Source organism: Myxocyprinus asiaticus, chromosome 18 (assembly GCF_019703515.2).
Source record: "Myxocyprinus asiaticus isolate MX2 ecotype Aquarium Trade chromosome 18, UBuf_Myxa_2, whole genome shotgun sequence".
Taxonomy (NCBI): domain Eukaryota; kingdom Metazoa; phylum Chordata; class Actinopteri; order Cypriniformes; family Catostomidae; genus Myxocyprinus; species Myxocyprinus asiaticus.
Window position 1 is genome coordinate 34792940 of NC_059361.1, and position 25925 is coordinate 34818864.

Here is a 25925-nt window from a genome sequence, read left to right on the forward strand (position 1 = left end):
TGAGTTTGCAGGTTAGTGTATGAAACTGGTTTCACTGCACAAACTGAACAATCAGAAATGCAGATGTTTATTATGCACATTTATTATGTTTATTATATAGCACTGAATAGGTCTTTCATTCAAGCTGTCACATCACAAAACGACATACTTGTAACTGAAAATACATTGTGAAGGCTTTATGAAAGATGCATATACACGATATATCATCCAGCAATGGCTAGAGTAAATAATTTTTGTCCTTTGATAATGATTTTGGTCAAATTTATTGGAAAACTATGCAAGTTACACTGCAGAATTTTGGCACCGAGGGTTGGTGGTGTGTGTACCTTTGTAGAAAATAATTCTTTAGAATTTTAGAATGTGCCATGTCATCCGCCAGACCGTTTGGTGTGCGACCCCCTTTAATTTACCCTGTCGATCACACATACCAAAGTTGTGTTGGTAAATTTTTGTTTAAGCCCAATTTACAGTGCATCCGGAAAGTATTCACAGCGCTTCACTTTTTCCACATTTTGTTATATTACAGCCTTATTCCAAAATAGATTAAATTCATTATTTTCCTCAAAATTCTACAAACAATACCCCATAATGTCAATGTGATAGAAGTTTGTTTGAAATCTTTGCAAATGTATAAAAAATAAATAAATAAAATAAAAAAAATAAAAATAAATAAATAAAAAAATCACATGTACATAAGTATTCACAGCCTTTGCCATGACACTCAAAATTGAGCTCAGGTGCATCCTGTTTCCACTGATCATCCTTGAGATGCATCTACAACTTGATTGGAGTCCACCTGTGGTAAATTCAGTTGATTGGACATGATTTGGAAAGGCACACACCTGTCTATATAAGGTCCCACAGTTAACAATGCATGTCAGAGCACAAACCAAGCCATGAAGTCCAAGGAATTGTCTGTAGAACTCCGAGACAGGATTGTATCGAGGCACAGATCTGGGGAAGGGTACAGAAAAATTTCTGCAGCATTGAAGGTCCCAATGAGCACAGTGGCCTCCATCATCCGTAAATGGAAGAAGTTTGGAACCACCAGGACTCTTCCTAGAGCTGACCGCCCGGCCAAACTGAGCGATCGGGGGAGAAGGGCCTTATTCAGGGAGGTGACCAAGAACCCGATGGTCACTCTGACAGAGCTCCAGCGTTTCTCTGTGGAGAGAGGAGAACCTTCCAGAAGAACAACCATCTCTGCAGCACTCCACCAATCAGGCTTGTATGGTAGAGTGGCCAGACGGAAGCCACTCCTCAGTAAAAGGCACATGACAGCCCGCCTGGAGTTTGCCAAAAGGCACCTGAAGGACTCTCAGACCATGAGAAACAAAATTCTCTTGTCTGATGAAACAAAGAATTAACTCTTTGGCCTGAATGGCAAGCATCATGTCTGGAGGAAACCAGGCCAATACCATCCCTACAGTGAAGCATGGTGGTGGCAGCATCATGCTGTGGGGATGTTTTTCAGTGGCAGGAACTGGGAGACTAGTCAGGATTGAGGGAAAGATGAATGCAGCAATGTACAGAGACATCCTTGATGAAAACCTGCTCCAGAGCGCTCTGGACCACAGACTGGGGCGAAAGTTCATCTTCCAACAAGACAACGACTCTAAGCACACAGCCAAGATAACAAAGGATTGGCTAAGGGACAACTCTGTGAAAGTCCTTGAGTGGCCCAGCCAGAGCCCAGACTTGAACCCGATTGAACATCTCTGGAGAGATCTGAAAATGGCTGTGCACCGACGCTCCCCATCCATCCTGATGGAGCTTGAGAGGTCCTGCAAAGAAGAATGGGAGAAACTGCCCAAAATAGGTGTGCCAAGCTTGTAGCATCATACTCAAAAAGACTTGAGGCTGTAATTGGTGCCAAAGGTGCTTCAACAAAGTATTGCGCAAAGGCTGTGAATACTTATGTACATGTGATTTTTTTTTTTCTGTTTTTTTTTTGTAATAAATTTGCAAAGTTTTCAAACAAACTTCTTTCACGTTGGCATTATGGGGTATTGTAGGGCTTTACTGGTTGTTTAGATCAGTGTTACTATCAGAAATAATTAATAATTATTTCTTTAGTTATTAATTAATATTTAAATTAATTAATTGAATCTCTCTCATTAAAACCTCATATGGGGCTCCAGTAAATGAAGTGCGCTACGTTTAGGAGCGGGTTTGGTTATTAGCAATAATTAATAATTATCAAAGACAATTATTAATTATTAAAATCAATAGAACATTGATGAGAATCAATGTTAGCTTTTTCTAATCCTTTAAATCAACAATTATCAAAGATAATCATTAATTGTTAGCATCGATGAAACATTAATTAAAATTAACACTAGCTTATTGATCATTCAAATTCAACAATCATCAGAGATAATTATCAATTATCAAAAATCAATAGAATATTAATAAGGATTAACATTGATGGGGCACCACCCTGGAATCAGGGACTAATAACCAGATAGTATAACTGTCTCAATATTAGATTGTTTTCTTAGGAAAATCGACATCCGAAGAATATCGATTTTCGGGAAAAAAACAATGAATGAAGGCTTGAATTCGAGCACTGACATCCCGTCAGCATGACACAGGTGTATGCAAAACAAACCAAAACACATCTCTTTGTAATATAACAAAGTTTATTTATGCAGTAATATCAATTAATAATTAATACAATGCAGTCAATAAACTTCCGACTTACAACTACAAACTAAACAGTGATATGATTAGATATGGAAATCAAAATAATCCTATAACACATGAGGGGTTGTGTGTGTGTGTGTGTAAGGAGGGATGCGCACAAAATGGCGGACGTGACTCTCGTGGAGAGTATGTCACGCGAGACTTCCGGCCAGAGAATATGGCCGCGAATGTGGGCAGAGAGAAACCAGTCAATGGCGTCTACCAGTTACCGCATATATCTGCTTGTACGATAGCTTAGGGACAAAGCTGTTCTTTATCACGAAGCTATCTACTAGCCAAAAATGTGTCCGAGAATGTTTGTGAGGGATTGCGCGCACGCGCGTGTGTGTGTGTGTGGTTAGTACGAGAGAGAGAGAGAGAATAAAGTGACGGCCCCAAAGCCGGTTTCGCGATCGTGGGAGAGGAAGCAGTTGCTAGTTTATCACTCAGAGATGCGGTGGATGGCTCGTAAACCGTCCCGGTCTTTGATTCTTTAATGGATAAACTCAGTTTGCCGGTCTCACCCGCGATGGCGGAAATGCACAACAGTCCAATGTGGTTGGACCACAATACAGCAAATCAAATTTGTGATAATTAATACCCTGAGTATTAATAATAAGCGGACATGGCGGTCCGTAAACTATACATGCAATAACCTTGAAACACAAGAATAACACACTATAATATTCTATCTCTGCCCAGACGTAAACCTCTTACTTGAATTGCATGAGGATGCAGAATGTGTGTTCATCCGTCCTTTAACTCAGACTCGGTTCCTCGAGGCTCGGGTGATGATGGGAGGCCGTTTCCTCGCTCTATCGGCGGTTGGTACGGCTGCTGATTCTCGGCGGGCTGGCGGAGAAATCAGAAATGTCGACTTGATTGAAGATGGAAGAGAAATCTTTAATCTCTTCACTTCTGCAGGCAAACGGATGAAGATGCGGATTGCTCGGCGGTCTCCTTCGGATCCGTTAGAGTGTTCGGTTGAACACCGAGTAATCTCAACTCGTCCAGCGAGATGGAGATTGTATGGCCACAGTTTCAAGTCGGACGTTACTTCCTTGTGCCACGAGGCTGCACCTGAGAGCAGCGATGAGCTGCGTCTACACTCGGCGAGCAAAGTTGCTGGAAGCAAATCCCGGAAGCATTTCAGAGGTATTTCTACTACTGTTGATGTCATGGTTGAGGGACGTTCTGTTGTGTGCCTCATACAATAGGATGTTTGATCCTTTAGTGAGCAAGGCTTCATGGGATTTGTAGTCTGTTTTGGACTCCCTTTGTTTGATTTTGGCGCGATTTTTATCAGTATAATTTATGACCTGGTATGTGGGGGCTGAAAAAATCTGAAAAAATCCTTATATATACAGGTGCATCTCAATAAATTAGAATGTCATGGAAAAGTTCATTTATTTCAGTAATTCAACTCAAATTGTGAAACTCGTGTATTAAATAAATTCAATGCACACAGACTGAAGTAGTTTAAGTCTTTGGTTCTTTTAATTGTGATGATTTTGGCTCACATTTAACAAAAACCCACCAATTCACTATCTCAAAAAATTAGAATATGGTGACATGCCAATCAGCTAATCAACTCAAAACACCTGCAAAGGTTTCCTGAGCCTTCAAAATGGTCTCTTAGTTTGGTTCACTAGGCTACACAATCATGGGGAAGACTGCTGATCTGACAGTTGTCCAGAAGACAATCATTGACACCCTTCACAAGGAGGGTAAGCCACAAACATTCATTGCCAAAGAAGCTGGCTGTTCACAGAGTGCTGTATCCAAGCATGTTAACAGAAAGTTGAATGGAAGGAAAAAGTGTGGAAGAAAAAGATGCACAACCAACCGAGAGAACCGCAGATTTATGATTGTCAAGCAAAATCGATTCAAGAATTTGGGTGAACTTCACAAGGAATGGACTGAGGCTGGGGTCAAGGCATCAAGACACAGACATGTCAAGGAATTTGGCTACAGTTGTCGTATTCCTCTTGTTAAGCCACTCCTGAACCACAGACAACATCAGAGGCATCTTACCTGGGCTAAGGAGAAGAAGAACTGGACTGTTGCCCAGTGTTCCAAAGTCCTCTTTTCAGATGAGAGCAAGTTTTGTATTTCATTTGGAAACCAAGGTCCTAGAGTCTTGAGGAAGGGTGGAGAAGCTCATAGCCCAAGTTGCTTGAAGTCCAGTTTTAAGTTTCCACAATCTGTGATGATTTGGGGTGCAGTGTCATCTGCTGGTGTTGGTCCATTGTGTTTTTTGAAAACCAAAGTCACTGCACCCGTTTACCAAGAAATTTTGGAGCACTTCATGCTTCCTTCTGCTGACCAGCTTTTTAAAGATGCTGATTTCATTTTCCAGCAGGATTTGGCACCTGCCCACACTGCCAAAAGCACCAAAAGTTGGTTAAATGACCATGGTGTTGGTGTGCTTGACTGGCCAGCAAACTCACCAGAGAATCTATGGGGTATTGTCAAGAGGAAAATGAGAAAAAAGAGACCAAAAAATGCAGATGAGCTGAAAGCCACTGTCAAAGAAACCTGGGCTTCCATACCACCTCAGCAGTGCCACAAACTGATCACCTCCATGCCACGCTGAATTGAGGCAGTAATTAAAGCAAAAGGAGCCCCTACCAAGTATTGAATACATATACAGTAAATGAACATACTTTCCAGAAGGCCAACAATTCACTAAAAATGTTTTTTTTATTGGTCTTATGATGTATTCTAATTTTTTGAAATAGTGAATTGGTGGGTTTTTGTTAAATGTGAGCCAAAATCATCACAATTAAAAGAACCAAAGACTTAAACTACTTCAGTCTGTGTGCACTGAATTTATTTAATACACGAGTTTCACAATTTGAGTTGAATTACTGAAATAAATGAACTTTTCCATGACATTCTAATTTATTGAGATGCACCTGTATATATATATATATATATATATATATATATATATATATATATATATATATATATATATATATATATATATATCTATATATATCGATAATCGATGCTTGAAAAAGGCATAGATCAAGCCTATTGATAATGACACATTATGTTACAAATTATGCTGTTTCTTTTTCCTTAAGGTTGAGAATGCAGTCAGACTGGGACATCCTGCACAGATCCTCAAAGAAAGTGGAATGCAGGGAGGAAGAATGCAGGACAAATTAATTTCAAATGTCACAAAGCATCTCACTATTACGCCAGTCCCTCTACTTCAACCCAGAAAGAACAAACCAACCCTAAACTATTCCAATCTCATGAAGAGTTTAAAAGCAGTGTAGATGTATCTGAGATGGCTCCCCTTTTCAGTTTCCGACAAATGGCCTCTTGCAGCAGTGTTACAGAGCAAGTGGAGAGAGGGTATCTGAAAACCACACAGAGCTACCATTTGACTCCTTACCTTGGAAGACCAGAAAACACAGACAGGTTGACAGGAAATACACATGCAGACCTTATGTCAAGTATGGCATGACACCAGGAGAATATGCATTATAGCAAGTACAGCTAAGAGGGTCCCAAAACTCGGCAAAACTGACTCTAAAAAATACTTGTACAAACACTTGTCCCCTGGCCCAGTGATGAATAAGGTTTTCAACTGACCAAAAATTTAAATAGGTTAAAACTGCACATCAAGGTAGTTTTTGCCTTTATGAGGATGTTATTGCCTTATTACTAAAATCTTATTGTCAAACAATGTATTTTAAGTGTTTTAATTGAGAATCATGTGACGACACCATTCAAAATGTCATACGGGATAATGTTAATGAATTTTCAAAATATTATCATATTAAAACGATTTTAATCAATAATAATTAATGAATATATTAAGTGAGGCAGTAACCAATATTTAGAGCTCGGAAAATAAAACTTGCACAATAATTTTTTCTCATTATAATGTGTTTGCTTTAAACGTGACCCTACTTGTTAAAGTTCTTTACCCACATTTTAACGTTGCAATGTGATTTAAGCTGCAAAATGTCTGAAAATGTTTTACAGTACTTGGCATCATACTATTATTGTTTTCTCAATACCATAAAATGAAATTATGCGTTTTAAGGGGGAAAAAAAATCAGCGTTATCCGGCCTGACTGAAATTGTTACTCGGTATGACACCTTATGTCACCTTATGAGTTAACACATTAATTGTCATTTTTACACAACTTACAATTGATGTTCATAAATAATTAATTTTTATGTTATGCAAAGGGAGTCACACTGAAAATAGTTTTTTCAAGGAAATTAATTAGGCTACGCTGTAAAGAAATCAATACAGAACAAATGAGTTCTTCCCACTGGTTTGTCTCAAGCAGCTCACCTCAGTTTCATCTTCCACCACCTGGAGAACTTGGCCAACAATGGGTCGGGTTTCATATGTCACCATTACAAATTTCCCAATTAAATTGAGTGCTTGCTGTGTTGTGGGATGGCCTCCACATTTGTTTCAATTCTTGACTGATTGAAGTCGATCACTATGGGGTCATGTCACTGACAGGTCTCTCCTCCTCGCCTGCAAAAGCAGGACATCTCTCTGTGGGTGATCTTTCCAGGGGTTTGTGCAGCAACTTGGTGAATCTTCATTGTGCCCCTCACAACTGGGAGCTGACTTGGTACAGATTCATCATATCTGGTCACATCCTCCTCTGGAATCCAGAAGTGATCTATGGCTGAGCTGTTCTCCTTGAGAGCCCTGTAAAGTTTCTCTAGGGTCTGGATGTCTCTACCCATATTCACCAGGGCATCAGCAGTACGTTTCATGGCTCCTCCAACTCCATCAGGGGCCCCTTTCCCATGGGATTTTTCAGAAAAATTCCATGTGACTTCATCAAATCCCCAAAGGAATGGAACTGTGCTCAGAAGATAAAAGTTATTTTTATTCCGGTACTGTGTCACTGGGCCATCACTTAACAAGTGAACTTTTTTTTATGGTTGGGTTCTCCTCCTTCACCTTTTTTAAGATCGGTTCAAGGTGTGCCCAGACAGCTCTTTCATGCTTCGTGTATACCACACAGGTATGTATGGTTGTCTGTTTTTGACTTCCACCAAAATGGAAGGCCTGAATCTACACTTAATATACAATGTGACCCAACAATAAATCAGTAATAATATAGGCTAATTTGACCTAGTTTGTTGGGGGGAACAATATGTCCACATTTTGAGGTTAAGTTAGCACATTAGCTTACAACAAACTGGGACTAGCTAACTAGCTAGTCTGTTTGTTGAAGAGAATTTGGTATAGTTAAACTTACATATTTGGCAAAAAATGAATTCTATTCACTTCTGGCATATTTTATGCCGACAGGTTTAACATGTTAAGCTTGGGCACAGCAAGCAAGCAAACCTATGTTAAATTTGTCAGTAGGAAAGTAAGCTACTCACTCACCTCAGTTGAATTTCCCTCCACTGAAGAGAGAAAAAAAAACTGCATCGTGATGTCACCAGAGTGGATGGCCTTTTCTTAAAGGGGCGGACTCCCCAATGACAGGTTGGACAATCATTTAATTTAATTATCATTTAATAATTAAATATCATTATTAATGTATACTTGGTTAGTATTTAACTAAACAATGTGCGGAATAATGTGTTAATATCACAATAAGAATGGAAATTATACAAATAAAAGCTGAAAACTGTATAAAAAGAATATAATGTCAAACATGTGTCATCTGGGATAACGGATGACATTATGGGTTAACAGAAAATAACTGTTATCCTATATGACAAAATTGTTATCCGGTATGACAAAACTAAGTTTGAACCTTAATCAGGCAGTTGTTTTGGATACCTATAGAAATCTGCAACCTTGACCTTCAACTTCCAAGTATGTAAATTCATATTAAATAAACACATTTGCAAAACATTAACATTATATATGTTTTTTTTAGCGTTATCCCAAATGACACAGGATTTTACTACACAGTGTACTAGTGAGCGAAAAAGGTAAATTAAACACATTTTAAGAGAGACTTACTAACTTTTCACTATTGTTTGGGGGTTCTTCAGGGTCTTCCTGATTGTGTTACATCCTGTCTGATAACGTGTCAAAATAAAATACCCCATAAAATTGCTCCAGATTGCTTGTTATCCCGAATGACATTGGCTGACTGCCAGTTTTGGGACAGAATGTTCCAAAGCATAACAATCAACTGGATGTCATATTTTTAAAAAAATATTTAAATAGTTGGCAACACTCATACAATAATGCCTGTGGCAGAGATTTTAGGTTTTATTTGATTTTTAACATTTTTTGTAGCTTTTTTGCATTTCACCATGAGGTCCGAACAGTTATCCGGTATGACATTGTGTGACTATAATATCTAATAATTCTTAAACTTTGTAAAATCCTCATTACATGTTAATATCATTTGATAAACAGAGATTAACAGATTCAATAAATGTGTTTTTTTATAAACATTTTCCTTATTTTTACTCCATAAAGGGGTTTGGACATCAAAATTGCACGTCACGTCATTGGAAAACTATGCGAGTTGCGCTCCGTGGCACTGCAGAATTTTGGCACAGAGAGTTGGTGGTGTGTGTACCTTTGTAGAAAATAATTGTTTGGAATTTTAGAATGTGCCATGTCATCCGCCAGACCGTCTGGTGTGAGACCCCCTTTAATTTACCCTGCCGATCACACATACAAAAGTTGTGTTGGTAAATATTTTTGAAAAGACAGACTATTATGCAATAAGAAGCCCAATTTATATCTGAAAAAATCCATATATACAGATATATCAATAATCAATGCTTGAAAAAGGCATAGATCACAAGCCTATTGATAATGACACATTATGTTACAAATAATGCTGTTTCTTTCCCCTTAAGGTTGAAAATGCAGTCAGACAGGGGAAACAGGGACATCCTGCACAGATCCTCAAAGTTGAATGCAGGGAGGAAGAATGCAGGACAGGACAAATTAATTTCAAATGTCACAAAGCATCTCACTATTACTCTAGTCCCTCTACTTCAACCCAGAAAGAACAAACCAACCCTAGACTATTCCAAACTCATGAAGAGTTTAAAAGCAGTGTAGATGCATCTGTGATGGCTCCCCTTTTTCAGTTTCCGACAAATGGCCTCTTGCAGCAGTGTTACAGAGCAAGTGGAGAGAGGGTATCTAAAAACCACACAGAGCTACCATTTGACTCCTTACCTCGGAAGACCAGAAAACATAGACAGGTTGACAGGAAATTCACATGCAGACCTTATGTCAAGTATGGCATGACACCAGGAGAATACGCATTACAGCAAGTACAGCTAAGAGGCAAAACTGACTCTAAAAAATACTTGGACGAACACTTGTCCCCTGCATTTAAGGGAAATTCATCTACCAAGTACAGCAGCAATAATGAGGGAAAAGCCATTCAAATGTTACAAGACCTAGGATGTTAAGTAAAGTAGAGAAGATTGATGTTGAGGTCTGTTCTGACAAGCCGTGGTTAGTAGCCAGCACAGACTGAGTCATTGATGCTATACACATATTAGAGGTGAAGTGCCAATTCAAGTGCTCCAAATCACTTGTCAAATTTATGAACCAGCCAAATGGAGACATCAAATCCCTGGGTGATGGGCAATTCATAATAAGTCCAAACAGTCCAAATGGGTATTACCTCCAAAGCCAGTTGACCATGTTGTGCCTGAAAACTCAAATCATGCAAACACCTCATCTGGACACCAAATTAAGAGCTGGCACAAGACATTCCTTTTGGTGAGGTGTACACAAAAGCTGAGGTGAAGTGTCTTAGAGAGTTTAACTTTTTAATAGAGCTGTCAAAATTAGTGGGTTTAACGCATGTGATTAAAAAAAGTTTAACACGTTAATCGCAATTAACACATGTACCATTAATACAGCATAAACACTTGTTGGGAGGGCGGAACATTTGTAATATGTCCGCCCGTAGTCATTACACTGACGCACCACACCACACACCCAAAAGCACTTCCCTGTCAGTGATAAAATATAGTGCATCCAGAAAGTCTTCACAGCGCTTCACTTTTTCCACAGTTTGTTATGTTACAGCCTTATTCCAAAATAGATTAAATTCATTATTTTCCTCAAAATTCTACAAACAATACCCCATAATGACAACGTGAAAAGTTTGTTTGAAATCTTTGTAAATTTATTAAAAAAAAAAAAAAAAAAAAAAAAAAAAAAATCACGTACATATGTATTCACAGCCTTTGCTCAATACTTTGTTGAAGCACCTTTGGCATCAATTACAGCCTCAAGTATTTTTGAATATGATGCTACAAGCTTGGCACACCTATTTTTGGGCAGTTTCTCCCATTCTTCTTTGCAGGACCTCTCAAGCTCCATCAGGTTGGATGGGGAGTGTTGGTGCACAGCTGTTTTCAGATCTCTCCAGAGATGTTCAATCGGGTTCAAGTCTGGGCTCTGGCTGGGCCACTCAAGGACTTTCACAGAGTTGTCCCGTAGCCACTCCTTTGTTATCTTGGCTGTGTGCTTAGGGTCGTTGTCCTGTTGGAAGATGAACCTTCGCCCCAGTCTGAGGATTTTTCTGTACCCTTCCCCAGATCTGTGCCTCGATACAATCCTGTCTCGTAGGTCTACAGACAACTCCATGGACTTCATGGCTTGGTTTGTGCTCTGACATGCACTGTTAACTGTGGGACCTTATATAGACAGGTGTGTGCCTTTCCAAATCATGTCCAGTCAACTGAATTTACCACAGGTGGACTCCAATCAAGTTGTAGAAACATCTCAATGATGATCAGTGGAAACAGGATGCACCTGAGCTCAATTTTGAGTGTCATGGCAAAGGCTGTGAATACTTATGTACAGGTGATTTTTTTTTTTTTCGTTTTTTATTTTTAATAAATTTGCAAAGATTTCAAACAAACTTCTTTCACGTGGTCATTATGGGGTATTGTTTGTAGAATTTTGAGGAAAATAATGAATTTAATCCATTTTGGAATAAGGCTGTGAATACTTTCCGGATGCACTGTAAATGGAGAAAGGACCTCTTAGCACTATTTCTTGTACAAAAAACCCCCAGATGGAACTTGTGACAGAAATCAAGTATTTTCAGCCTATGTAAGGTGCATTTTAATTACCACAGAAGCACGTCAAGTCTCAACTATCACCAAAATGCAGAATAAGACATTTTTCTGCAAGCACTTTCCCCATGGAGTTCAAAGTGACACTTGAGGCTGGCGTTGACACTCTGATGCGAATCATGAACACAGCGTCACGATTGCTTTAGGAAAGTGGAGAGCCACAGTCTACAGGCAGATTAATATTGTGGAGGATATGAGTTTAAAAGATTTAATGCCCGTTGCAATGAAAATGCAACCTATGGGGGACACTAGTTCTTTCAATTAGTCAACCTCCTACTTAGACTTTGGGAAATGTTTAATGTTACATGAACTGGTGCCATTTTAGTGCATTTTTATGTTTATACTGTGGAAGGCTTTGTTTGGGAAATGTTAATAAAGTATTATATTGTTAAATATTGTTTTGTTTTCTTTCCTAAGGTGGAAATAAATGCATTTTGACATGAAAATAAGTATATGGTGCCAAATTTCAGCATTTTCAAAGTCTTTGTTTAATCACGATTAACTACAAAAAATTATGTGATTAAATCACAATTAAACACATAATTTTTTGTAGTTTAATCAACTGACAGCACTACTTTTTAAACATGTTGCCCAAAGTTGTAGATGACTTTGGAGCAGACAAATTACAGCTGTGCAAGAGGTAGACACAATGTACAGTCCAAAACCACATGTTGTTCCCCAACATCCATATCATGCTGGAGAGGATGCATCTGAGAAGAGGTATAAGAGCAAATTATGCAACATCTAAGAGTTTTCCAAATGCGCTCGTAAAATGCCATCATCTGGAACATTAATCCTAAGTACAGTGGTCATACCACAATTTCATTTTCTTTTGAGACTGACACAAATCTTCTTTCACCAGTCTTCCAGCCTCATGAAGTCGACGCTTAAAACCACTCACATAATCACTTAAAGCCCCATTCACACCGCCAGTGACTTTGTGGCTTGGTGTCACTAGACTTTGCGATCTGTGTCGCTAGTGGTCGTTCCAATTGTTTCTCGCTGTAACGTTATTGGAGGACTGCATGTCTGGCCATAGCTTTTGCAAATTTGATCACGGATTAGACCTAATACCGGTTAAATTAAGATATCATTACAATTTGACAAGGAATCAGTACTCTTGTCTCTAAAAATTTACATTCTGCAGTGTAGAGTGTTTTATCAAATGTGCTGCAGTGTTTAGTGCATTAAATCATTAACAAGACAATCAATCTGTCATGAATAAATGAATCAAACTCACTTGGAAGGTAGACCATTTCTGTCCATTCATCATTGTTTTATTATATCCATACATGTGGTTACAGACAAATGATACAGAACAGTAAAAATCCCTCACAACGCTGAAACTTCTCCGTCTTGCCAGCACTCGTCTCGTCTGCCAGGAGACAGATGACAAGATGTCATTTGCATAATGTAGAAATTTTCTCAACTATGTCTTGTCACTCTCCTCGGTGATCTCTGTCGCCAATGGCCATGGCAGTTTGTGTCGGGGGAAGTTGCAATGCTCTCGTTGAAAATAAATGGGATCGTGTCGCTGGTGGAGTGAACAAGGCATAACTTTTCAGGAGGATAATTTGTGGACCAGTTATTATGCAAAACGGGCAATGGACCTTATACCGCATATCCAAAGACAAGATCATTTGGGCTAAATCCGGAATGACTTCTCTGGAGGCCAACAGTAACTTCCCAGTCGTCAGACAATTTCACACAATAAGCTTGCAACAGGGACTTCTGAGTTTAGTGGAACCTTTCTAAAGCGCCCTGGCCAAGGCAAAGGAACAACACAATCTAGAATCAATTATTCAAATAGCTTTGCATTGACTTCAATGGGACAGAAAGGAGCAGGTTTTATAGTCTGATTTGGTTTCCCAATCATTTGACAGGTATGACACGTTTTAATTTATTTTGAAATGTTAAAATCTTAAAACGCAGCCAGAAAAAATACCAGCGCACACAATCGGAAGACTTTTTGACCCCCAGATGGCCCACAACCTCATCATGGAACAAAGCAGGAACCACAATCTGAGTCACGTAATCATTAAAAAAAAAAAAAACTGGAAGCAACTTCCTCAAAAGGACTCTTGCACAAAGTAACCCTGTGCTGCACTATCATCGAGAACACGTTCAAACAAAGGTTTTAATGTAAGATTGGCTTGTTGCTCTTTCACCAGATCGTCCTTTGAAACATTCAGAGGAAAAGAATCAAGCATAAAAAGAGAATCCCCTGCAACAGAGAATTTATCCCCTTTTACACGGTCAAGTTCAAGTTTAGCACGTGCTGCAGCGCATGATGCAGGCAGTGAAAACATCGGGGTATTCTTTGTTAATGTTAGTTAATAAAAATACAATTGTTCATTGTTAGCTCATGTTAGTTCATAGTGCACTAACGTTAACAAATACAACTTTAGATTTTAAAAATGTATTACTATATGTTGAAATTAACATTAACTAAGCTAAATAAAGGCTTAATAAGTATGGTCCATTGTTAGTTACATTTTTAAAGGCTGTGATAACAATACTTTGGCCTAAATGAATCTAAACACCTGACCAGGTCAAAATGGATGAGATGGCAGATTATTTTGAGGAGAGATTCGGAATTCCGCAGTGTGTGCTATAGATGGTTCTCACATCCCTATATTGAAACCTCCACAATACCAATCAGATTTTCACAACAGAAAAGGCTGGCACTCAATCATTCTACAAGCAGTTGTGGATGGTAAAGGGATGTTCTGGGACCTAAACGCTGGACAGTCAGGGAGGAAACACGACGCCAGTTTCCTCAGAAATTCACACCTTTGGGCTTGGGTCACTACAAGTAATACATTCTCTGGCAGAGTTAGAAACATATGCAGAACTAATGTAGACTAATTTATTCTTGGTGACTCTGCTTACCATTGCAGAATTGTTGAAACTTTATCCTGGCAGACTAGCAGAGGGTCAAGAACAAGTCAAGCCTGTAGTGTGGTTGAACATGCTTTTGGGAGGCTGAAAGAGAGGTGAAAGTCCATCCATCCACCTTCTATAACCGCTTGTCTTATGTAGGGTCGCTGGTAGTGCTGGAGCTCATCCCAGCTGTCTCAGGCCGAAGGCAGGGAAACACCATGGACAGGTGGACAGTCCATCACAGGGCTAACACACACAGACATACACATTCACACTCTTAATCACGGGCAATTTAGAGTTTCCAATTCACTTGACCTGCATGATTTTCAACTGTGGTAGAACTGGGGACCTCCTTTCTGTGAGGAGACAATGCTACCCACTGATTCACAGTGCTGCCCTAGAGAGGAAAGTGTCTCAGTAAAAGTAATTACTGCAGTATAAATGTTGTTGTTGATATGGAGGAGTCATACTGTACACTGCACAACCTTTGTTAATTACACATGGAGAGATTTGTGCCATAGTAGGGTGATGTCAACGATACTTTACGACCACCATGTAACATTGTTAATGAGAGGTCAGATGTAAGTTGATCATGTAGCAGCACTAATTTTTATATTGCTTTATTATATTTTGATTTTTTCAAAAAAATTAATTGTTTTCACTCAATTTGTTACTTTCACACAGTGTTGTGTTCTTTCACCTACTTAGTATGACATTATACTATATCAGACTCCAAAGTATATACAGATGGTGACTTTCACAACTGCCCAATAGCCACTATTTTGATATTAGAATAGGACGTTATTTATATCTCAAACAATTCACATAAGTGGACATTACAGAAAACAAAAGGTGCTCGTCAGACAACCATTTAGCGAATGTGCCCCTCAATACAAAATATATTTTTTCAACACAGTTAAGAGTGCTTGCCACAAATAAAATGTTTCAAATAAAGGTTTGTTACTTTCACGCAGTGATGTATCCTTTCACCTACTTATTAGGACATCAGGCTATCTAAAAAAACTACAAAAACAAATTAATGTATATATGTTTATATATTTTATGTTACCAGTGCTTTGACAATGTAAAGCTTCTTTTTACCATGCTAATAAAGTTACCTGAATCTGTATACAGAGTAAGTATATACAAATAGTAACTGCCCAATAGCCTCAATTGTGATAGCAGAATAGGACTTTATTTACATATAAAAATTGAAAATGGGTTTAAAAGTTGCTCTTCAGACAAATATTTATGGAATATGCCCATCACACAAAACAAAGCATGTGCTTGTAAGAAAACTATTTACATTAAATGCCTACCAAGGCATAAAAGAAAAGTCTGTTTGGCATAATGTCTGCCAATCTATGTCCGAGGGAGAAGGGCTGAAGCCAAATTTTTGAAAATAGAGGCAAAAGTCTCTGTTTCCTTCTCTCTACGTGCCATCTCCTCTCGCCTAAGTCTTGCCTCATGCTCCATCTCCTTTTGCCTCATCTCCATCTCTCTATTCATCTCCTCACGCCTCAACTCCCGTTCTTGTTCCATCTGTTGCTGTGTCATCTCCCTCATGCACTGCAAAAACTCACTGGTCGCCAAACTGGAAGCCCGGCGTTTGCGGCTCTCTGTAAAAAAACACACATAAATCAATTAAGCATAACATCCAGGAAACATAAGTTCACCTATAAAATGTCTGATTAGTTTCTAAGTGCACCTAGAGTATGTCCAACTGCACAGTTTGTTAGGTCTATAGCGGGTAAATTAAACTCCACAATACCTGGTCTGGTCCTTTGTGTTATATGATGTGAACCTCCTCTGATTAGGCATTGTGGAGTGGCAGGTCTCTCTGCAATATATAAACATTTAGGCATAATTATTTATTGAAATCAATTAAAGAAATTGAAAAGACAATTGATTATTATTTTCTGCAATCTTGATAACTGTAGGTATGCACCAAGTGTAGATGTTTTCAATGGAGCTGTACACAGTCCCTCATCTCCTTCTTCTGACTCCAGGGAAGCACTCGGAGATGATGAATCATCTAGCACACATACAAACAAAATACGCATGTTATCCAGTAATCAAGAATATCGAGTTTATATCATATGTAAACGTAAGCTAGCTAGCAAGATAAATTAATGTTGACAACTTACCGACTGTAACAGCCATCGTGTCCCGTGTAGTCTCTCCACTAACAGCATGACGGTGTCCCAGCACACCGTCCATGATTTTGAACCATGGAAAGTTCTTCCTTTGGGCACCGCTTTGTCCATTGTGCGTCTTCACGGATTTGTACTGTGCCCGCAATTTTTTTAATTTTTCCCGAACCTGTACCGTTGTGCGTTTGATACACAACTTGGCAAGTTCGGCAACAATATACTTAATAACTTCTTCGTTTCTGCAGACGCCGTCAATCTGACGCTGCACATTTTCATCAGCCCAAATATTCAGAAGAGCCTCAATTTCGTCTACTGACCAGTACTGACGATTCTCCATTCTCAGTTGATCTGTTTTTGGTAAGCCGGTAGCTATAGGAAAAATTTGAGAAATTAGTATCTTGGTGCTGACCCTCTGACCTGATTAAGCGAAACTCCACCTTTGACATTGACCCCTCCTGAACCCCTTGTTGGCCTTGTTTGGCCCAAGGGTAAACAGCAAGGCCATTGGCCCAGAGAAAGCCCAGAGGAGACACAATGATTTCCCGGGAAGTGACAGTGGGAACACAACTGGCCCAGGCATGCACTAGCATGACCTCATTTGGCCCAACAGTGGAACGCGGCTATTCAGTTCCATTCTGTGTCATTTGAGCCATCATTTACTCTGTGTAATGTACTTGGCCCCATCTTCGGGTGACCATATGTTATTAGAGTGAACAATCCTCTCTGACAATATTTGGATGACTTCCACCTCTAGTTGCAGCATTCTGAATCCTAATATTAGAGATCGATGATAATTGTTTTTTACTATATTCAAGCATTTTTCCTTATTCGGATATCGTTTTTATAATATCGGATCACCGGTGAATGGCGCCATCTGGTGGGTGTTTTAGAAACTGCACGCAAGACCGCCATTATACAGCACTGCGTGTAAGAAGAAACAGTACTGTGTTCGCAAGTAAAGTAACTTGCTTTTGCAATATGTTGTGTGAATTCATAAACTTTATTCAACGCTTCATTCCATTCATGCTCAAGTGAGATGTGTAACATATGCTTGATGTGTAGTTTAGGTTTAACACTATAAGAAACGGAGACAAACTCACGTAGGGAAAGAAAAAAACCTGCAAACTGCCAAAGATGCAACATTACTTTACATTAATCAAATCGAAGAGCCTTGGATGAGGTTTAGTTTAATTCTCAGGTGCCTGTGCCCATTAGTCTTGTAAAGTTGCCATTCACAAACTTGATGCATGTTCCGACAGAATGCCCACCATATGTTGCCAGTTGCTTTAATCAAGATCCACTTGTTTAGAGTTCCCTAAATTATATGAACATTTACTATTTAACTTTATTTCACTTTGAATCATCATCTATGTAATTACTGATCTGTGAAAATTTATTTATTATCTCCACAACACTGTTAGAGTATAATTTTTGTGTAAATGTATAGAAATTCATGGGGCAAAATACTTGTCACAAAAAACACAATAAATGTGTCTAAAATTCCTTTGTGTTGGGTGACAATGACTGTTGATAAGAAGTGGGTGTCAGTTGCTGACATTTGCTCACTGTAAAACACTAAAAATAGCGCTCTTTCAGCAGGTTATGCAGCTGCTATAATTTAGACCAAAGACATTTTTAATAATTCTGATGCCATTCACGATGGACTATTTGCATTTAGCGTAATAAACAACACCTAAACCTTTTAAAACTGTAGTTTAAAATGGAAGAATACATTTATGCAAAGTTGGTAGACTCCATTGTCGTTTATTTATGTTCTCCAATTTGAAAAAAAAAAAAAAATCAGACGTAATTAATAAATTTGGACTATTATTATTGATGTTGCTGCTGCTGTTTTTTTTTATTATTATATAAAAAAAACATGGTATGTTATTATAGCTGTAACATTTTTTCTCTGTTGGGTCCTCTTGATAAATAAGAGATTTTTCCTACTTGAGTGCAAGCTCTATTTTTAACTTTTATAATTTAAAGATGAAATAAAACATTTCTGATGCTGGACATCGTACTACATCATTTCCAATGAAGTCATCTGATCCAGGAAACCTAACATGTTTTTAGCTAGGCAGCACATTATGTGCTGTGTGCATATTGTGCTTTGTGTGGATTATCTAATAAACTATGCATCTGATTATGCTGTGCGTGGGCTCGTTTTAACGGGAATCACATCCTCTAAATAATGGTATGTGACAATTCTGTTTATTTTTCAATTGAAGTTATAAGCAAAAATGCGGCACATAAGTAACACCTGTTTACATGTAACGTGTGTTAAAGAGATGTACTTAGCTATCAATCACTATATTTTTGTCTGTGAAAAAAACAAGTGGGCTGGTTCTATTCTAATCTTAGCTTTAATCTAAGCTTTCAAATGGCATATGACACATGGCTATTTGATCAGTTTGATGTTTTTATCGATTGCAATAAAATGTGCAGAATTATAAATCAATTATCAAAACATAACATTTCTGATTTATCTGCAAATTTCAAATAATGCCTACATGAATTGTAAAGTAGAGCTTCCAAGGTTTAAAACGATACCTATTTTGTGTTGGTCAAGACTGCAGTTATTAATATTTTGATAATAATATTTTTCTTGGCAGGCCCACCAAGCTTAAAGGGTTAACTCCCTGTAAAAAAGTATTTGTTAAAGGGGACATGACATGAGGAATCAAGTTTTCCATGATCATTTTACATATAAGAGGTCATTCTACTATAAAAACATACAGTCAGCTTGAGAACTCAAAAGTTCCTTCTCAATAGAAAAAGAGCATTTAATTAAACCAAGCTGCAAAAACGGCTTGTTTGGAATTGGTGGATTTTGTGATGTTACAAGGACCAAATACACTATATTGCCAAAAGTATTTGCTCACCCATCCAAATAATTGAATTCAAGTGTTCAAATCACTTCCACGGCCACAGGTGTATAAAATGACGCACCTAGGCATGCAGACTGCTTCTACAAACATTTGTGAAAGAATGGGCCGCTCTCAGGAGCTCAGTGAATTCCAGCGTGGTACTGTGATAGGATGCCACCTGTGCAACAAGTCCAGTCGTGAAATTTCCTCGCTACTAAATATTCCACAGTCAACTGTCAGTGGTATTATAACAAAGTGGAAGCGATTGGGATTGACAGCAACTCAGCCATGAAGTGGTAGGCCACGTAAATCGCTACAGACCTCCAAAGTTCATGTGGCCTTCAGATTAGCTCAAGAACAGTGCGTAGAGAGCTTCATGGAATGGGTTTCCATGGCCGAGCAGCTGCATCCAAGCCATACATCACCAAGTGCAATGCAAAGCGTCGGATGCAGTGGTGTAAAGCACGCCGCCACTGGACTCTAGAGCAGTGGAGATGCGTTCTCTGGAGTGACGAATCACGCTTCTCCATCTGGCAATCTAATGGACGAGTCTGGGTTTGGCGGTTGCCAGGAGAACGGTACTTGTCTGACTGCATTGTGCCAACTGTGAAATTTGGTGGAGGGGAGATTATGGTGTGGGGTTGTTTTTCAGGAGCTGGGCTTGGACCCTTAGTTCCAGTGAAAGGAACTCTGAATGCTTCAGCATACCAAGAGATTTTGGACAATTCCATGCTCCCAACATTGTGGGAACAGTTTGGGGATGGCCCCTTCCTGTTCCAACATGACTGCACACCAGTGCACAAAGCAAGGTCCATAAAGACATGGATGAGCGAGTTTGATGTGGAAGAACTTGACTGGCCTGCACAGAGTCCTGACCTCAACCCGATAGAGCACCTTTGGGATGAATTAGAGCGAAGACTGCGAGCCAGGCCTTCTCGTCCAACATCAGTGTCTGACCTCACAAATGCGCTTCTGGAAGAATGGTCAAAAATTCCCATAAACACACTCCTAAACCTTGTGGAAAGCCTTCCCAGAAGAGTTGAAGCTGTTATAGCTGCAAAGGGTGGGCCGACGTCATATTAAACCCTATGGATTAAGAATGGGATGTCACTTAAGTTCATATGCGTCTAAAGGCAGATGAGCGAATACTTTTGGCAATATAGTGTACATCTGTGATCATTTTAATGCGTTTCCGGTAATGTGCGGCATGTTTTAAGAGTGGTACAAGCTCAAATAAAAAAAAAAAGCACCTGTTCTGGTCCCTTCCACTTCTGCTTTCGGCTCATATCAGTGTGGATTGCTTGTTAACCAGTCAAAATATGAGTCAAGCTTTGCTTGTTCATTTTTATCCAACTGAGTTTCAAAAATTGTTGCTTTTGAGGGGCTGCACGATGTTAGCCAATCATAACAGTGGGCGTTAACACAAGTTTAAAGGAGACGCAGAGGCCAAAACAGAGCGTTTCAGACAGAGGGCCAGAGACAGGGTGGAAAATTATATTATAATACTAAATTATGGCTGTTTTTAACATTAAAACTTTAACATTATCAGGGGACCTCAGGGAAGATAAAAAATGAAACACACACACACACACACACACACACACACACACACACACACACACACACATACATACATACACACACTCATATATATATATATATATATATATATATATATATATATATACACACACACACACACACACAGTTGAAGTCAGAAGTTTACATACACCTTAGCCAAATACATTTAAACTCAATTTTTAAAAGTCCTGACATTTAATCATAGAAAACATTCCCTGTCTTAGGTCAGTTAGGATTACTACTTTAAGAATGTGAAATGTCAGAATAATAGTAGAGAGAATTATTTATTTCAGCTTTTATATCTTTCATCACATTCCCAGTGGGTAAGAAGTTTACATACACTTTGTTAGTATTTGATAGCATTGCCTATAAATTGTTTAACTTGGTTCAAACATTTTGGGTAGCCTTCCACAAGCTTCTCACAAAAAGTTGCTGGAATTTTGTCCCATTCCTCCAGACAGAACTGGTGTAACGGAGACAAGTTTGTAGGCCTCCTTGCTCGCACACGCTTTTTCAGTTCTGCCCACAAATTTTCTATCGGATTGAGGTCAGGGCTTTGTGATGGCCACTTCAATACTTTGACTTTGTTGCCCTTAAGCCATTTTGCCACAACTTTGGAGGTATGCATGGGGTCATTGTCCATTTGTCTTGTAAACTTCAATTTTTGTTTCATCAGACCTGAGGACATTTCTCCAAAAAGTAAGATCTTTGTCCCCATGTGCACTTGCAAAGTTTTGGAGCAGTGGCTTCTTTCTTGCTAAGCAGCCTTTCAGGTTATATCGATATAGGAATCGTTTTACTGTGGATATAGATACTTGTCTACCTGTTTCCTCCAGCATCTTCACATGGTCCTTATGGGACTGATTTTCACTTTTTGCACCAAACTACATTCATCTCTAGGAGACAGAATGCATCTCCTTCCTGAGTGGCATGATGGCTGCATGGTCCCATGGTGTTTATACTTGCATACTATTGTTTGTACAGAAGGACGTGGTACCTTCAGGCGTTTGGAAATTGCTCCCAAGGATTAACCAGACATGTCCACAATTTTTTTTTTTTTTTTTTTTTTTTATTAAACTAAAAAATGTGGGCGATTTTTTTATGAGGCTGATTTCTTTTGATTTTCCCATTTTGTCAAGCAAAGAGGCACTGCGTTTGAAAGTAGGCCTTAAAATAGGAACACAAATTAAATTAACACCTCCAATTGACTCCAAATAGCCAATTAGCCTATCAGAAGCTAATTGGCTAATTGTCTAAAGGCTTGACATCATTTTCTGGAATTTTCCAAGCTGCTTAAAGGCACAGTAAACTTAGTGTATGTAAACTTCTGACCCACTGGAATTGTGATATAGTCAATTAAAAGTGAAACAATCTTTCTGTAAACAATTGTTGGAAAAATGACTACTTACTAAAATTACTAATCTGTGGAGTGGTTCAAAAATGAGCTTTAATGACTTCAACCTAAGTGTATGTAAACTTCTGATTTCAACTGTGTGTGTGTGTGTATATATATATATATATATGTATATATATACACACACGAGTATGTCATGATTTAAAGGTATCTGTCCAGAACAACAACGTAAATGTAATTCAGCACATTCCCTTGTCTTGCTGAGAAACGTGACTGAAGAGAAGGACCATAATTAGGCTATACACCTTAAAAATTATTCCATCTGAATAAAACTACAGGTAAGAACTGAGAAAGTATCTCCCCACAAGACTGTTATACATTTTCAGATGTTTTAGTATATTTTTCAGCCACCACATATGGTTAATTTCCTGAAACTTTGTTTCCTAAAAATTCCTAATCAAAAGTCAATAATAAAGAATCAAGAATGGTCACCAACCTCCTTGTTCAACTGTATCTTCAATTTTAACTCTGCATGCTTCTGCACAACTTATGTCTTCACTCTCCTCTTTAATAACCTCCATCACCTTATCAACAGTGTGTTACACCGATTTCATTTGTTATCTGGAGATATTTCTGGTTGTTTGAAAGCGTGTCTTCGTCACGTTTATGATGATTCTTCCTCTTCTTCTTCTTCTGTAAAGTAACTGATGGATGTATCGTTTACAAGGATGAAAATAACCGACATTTACCGAGCTGAAACTCTTACACATCTACTACACACTAAATGTAGGTACCGCGCGGTTACAGTCTATAGTAAAGATGAGTTTCATTCAAAGTCTAATGTCGGATTTTCTGCTTGGTATCTCCTGATTGCGACCACAAAGTGTTCTGTTGCGCGATGCTCGAAAGACTGCGTATAAAGAATCAGAATGGCAACACTATGGATTGTTTGTAATGTATGAATCTCGACACGTTATTGCTTTTATTTGTTTAAAAGTTCATGTTTACCATTGTGCTAACTATGTATCTCCCTGGGAGCCGCCATGTTTGCGTGACTTCTTTTCTTATTCTTCGGCAATTTCATGGCGAGCAACATACCGTTGGTGAATACCGCCATCTACAGTACTTAGTACAATCAGTATGGGCAATCCAGTTTATTTTATCTATCACACACATTGAAATAAATAAATAAATAAATAAAAGCAATCCAGTACAAAATACATCCCTACATGAGAGGTCTAGGCTGCTGCGTGTTCAGCCCCATTACCTAAACTTCATCATTTCAGGATGTGTATATTTATATTTATCATTCATTCCCTATTACCAAATTATCCTATATTACTGAATCATATGCATACATTTAGTCTTGTATCTTCTAAAAATGCCATAATCGCTCTGCACACAATTATATTCCATAATCCATCCCCTAACAGCCATTCCAAAGAAAAAGTACCTCCATCAATATTACATACACTGTTATTTAGTACTTTCCTCTACAAACTGTCTGCACTGCATAATAATATGTTCACCAGTTTCCATTACTCCACAATGCTGACATTGACCTGAGTTATTTTTACCCATTAGAAACAGTGTAGAATTAAGACCTGTATGTCCGAGTCTCAATCTAGGTAACAACACCTCTGTTCTATATCTTTCTAAATTTCCAGACACCCCACTCACTGATGGTTGAATCTTGAAATACTGTCTCCCAGTTTGACATGTATTCCATCTTTTCTGATATTCATTGACCACCTCTTTCTTCATTATGGATTTGACCTCACCCTTACCCAAAGAGACCTGTACATCTTCAGTTCTTTTTCCAGCTGCCTTCTTGGCGAGCTTATCTGCCTCCTCATTTTCTTTAATCCCTGTATGTGCTGGTATCCAACAAAAATGAACACTGATTCCCATTTTATTTAATGACATCAGTAACATATATATTTCTATGACTAAGTCTTCTCTCATAGACTGAAATTAATCCAAACTACTAAGGGCCGATACAGAATCTGAACATAGAATTACTGTGACTGGTCGTACCTCTTCTACCCACTGAAGGCCCGCAATTATGGCAACTAACTCTACAGAGTAAACCCCGGGGCGTAGCAGTCATTTTAAAAGTGTGGGGGAGAAGGTGGCTCGCACAGACCCAACAATTACAGTGCAGTATTAATATATTACAGTATATATTAATATATAAGTATGATATAAGTACAAGTCACAAGTCCAGTTTTAATGGACTTGGACTTGTCACAGACTCGGATGCATTTTTACTCAGACTTGACTTGGACTTGAGCCATTCGGACTTGGGACATTTTTTAGAGTCCAGCCAAGTCCATGGCATTTGTGATGCAATGAAAAACAAACAAACAAACAAACAAACAAACAAACAAAAAATAATGTAACATAGGGTGACCATATGTCCTCTTTTCCCCAGACATGACTTCTTTTTCAGACCTGAAAAAAGCATCCAGCCGGGATTTCAAAATTGCCTCTAAATGTCCGGGATTTGGCTTTGTATTGGCTTCATATTGATGTGCTCTCTACAGTTAGTACTATCATACATTCTGTGTATTTGATACATCGCATCAGTTTTCACGCGTATATGTCCTTACGTGTGATTATTCTGGCAGAAAGCAGCAGAAAGTACTTTTCAGCTCTCTCGCACATGCGCCCGTGCTGTATGTGTATGCGGGAAAGAGATCGCCATTCGCCAAGTGTGCTGTGTCGCTCTCATCCAGAAATATCAATATCGTAAGTACACTTTAAAAAGTACGTTCCCCAACTCTGCAAATGATTAAATAGAACAAGTTTTATCAGACTCACAATTACTACGCAAAGTCATTTCTAACTGAAAATGTTGACTATATCGAGACAAAATCAAATTTACAACGTATCAGGGACATTTAAACTAATATGACGGATGAAATATACCATGGTGGAAATTGTACAACTCAGTCCATCACATAATTGTAGCGCAACCTCTGTGTGTTACCTGTAAAGCTGGCACTTGCGTTTCAATGGCAAAAAAGTCAGAAAATACAATGAAGAACACAAGTGAGGGGAGAAGTCTCTATTCACCTATTATCCAACTAAATATAATGTGAAAAGAAATGTAAGCCCAAGGTGAGTTTGTCAAATATTTGATGTTGACATTAAGTAGGCTACACTTAGATACGGCAGGAGGACTGAAAAGTGTGAAGTGTAGTACTGTAGTATATAAATATGTTTTTAATGGTATCTGATCTCTTCTGTTTTTATTTTATGTTGTTGTATTTAATTTTATGGGCATTATTAAATGTTTTAATATTAAAT

General features: G+C 38.5%; 1 protein-coding gene across 2 annotated transcripts; it reads right to left on the reverse strand.

Annotated features, from left to right (window-relative positions):
• Positions 1–13113: 13113 nt before the first annotated feature.
• Positions 13114–23686, reverse strand: si:dkey-11o15.10 (myb/SANT-like DNA-binding domain-containing protein). 2 transcript variants are annotated; one of them, XM_051723898.1, is made up of 5 exons: positions 23622–23686; positions 16803–17177; positions 16604–16690; positions 16427–16495; positions 13114–16274 (listed from the first exon to the last, which is right to left on the reverse strand). In XM_051723898.1, exons 2-5 carry the CDS (start codon positions 17143–17145, stop codon positions 16018–16020), a joined length of 756 nt encoding a protein of 251 aa, XP_051579858.1. In that variant the 5' UTR covers positions 17146–17177; positions 23622–23686; the 3' UTR covers positions 13114–16017. The 2 variants fall into 2 exon arrangements, with proteins under 2 accessions (XP_051579858.1, XP_051579857.1); XM_051723897.1 differs by having other exon boundaries at positions 23110–23673.
• Positions 23687–25925: the final 2239 nt, after the last annotated feature.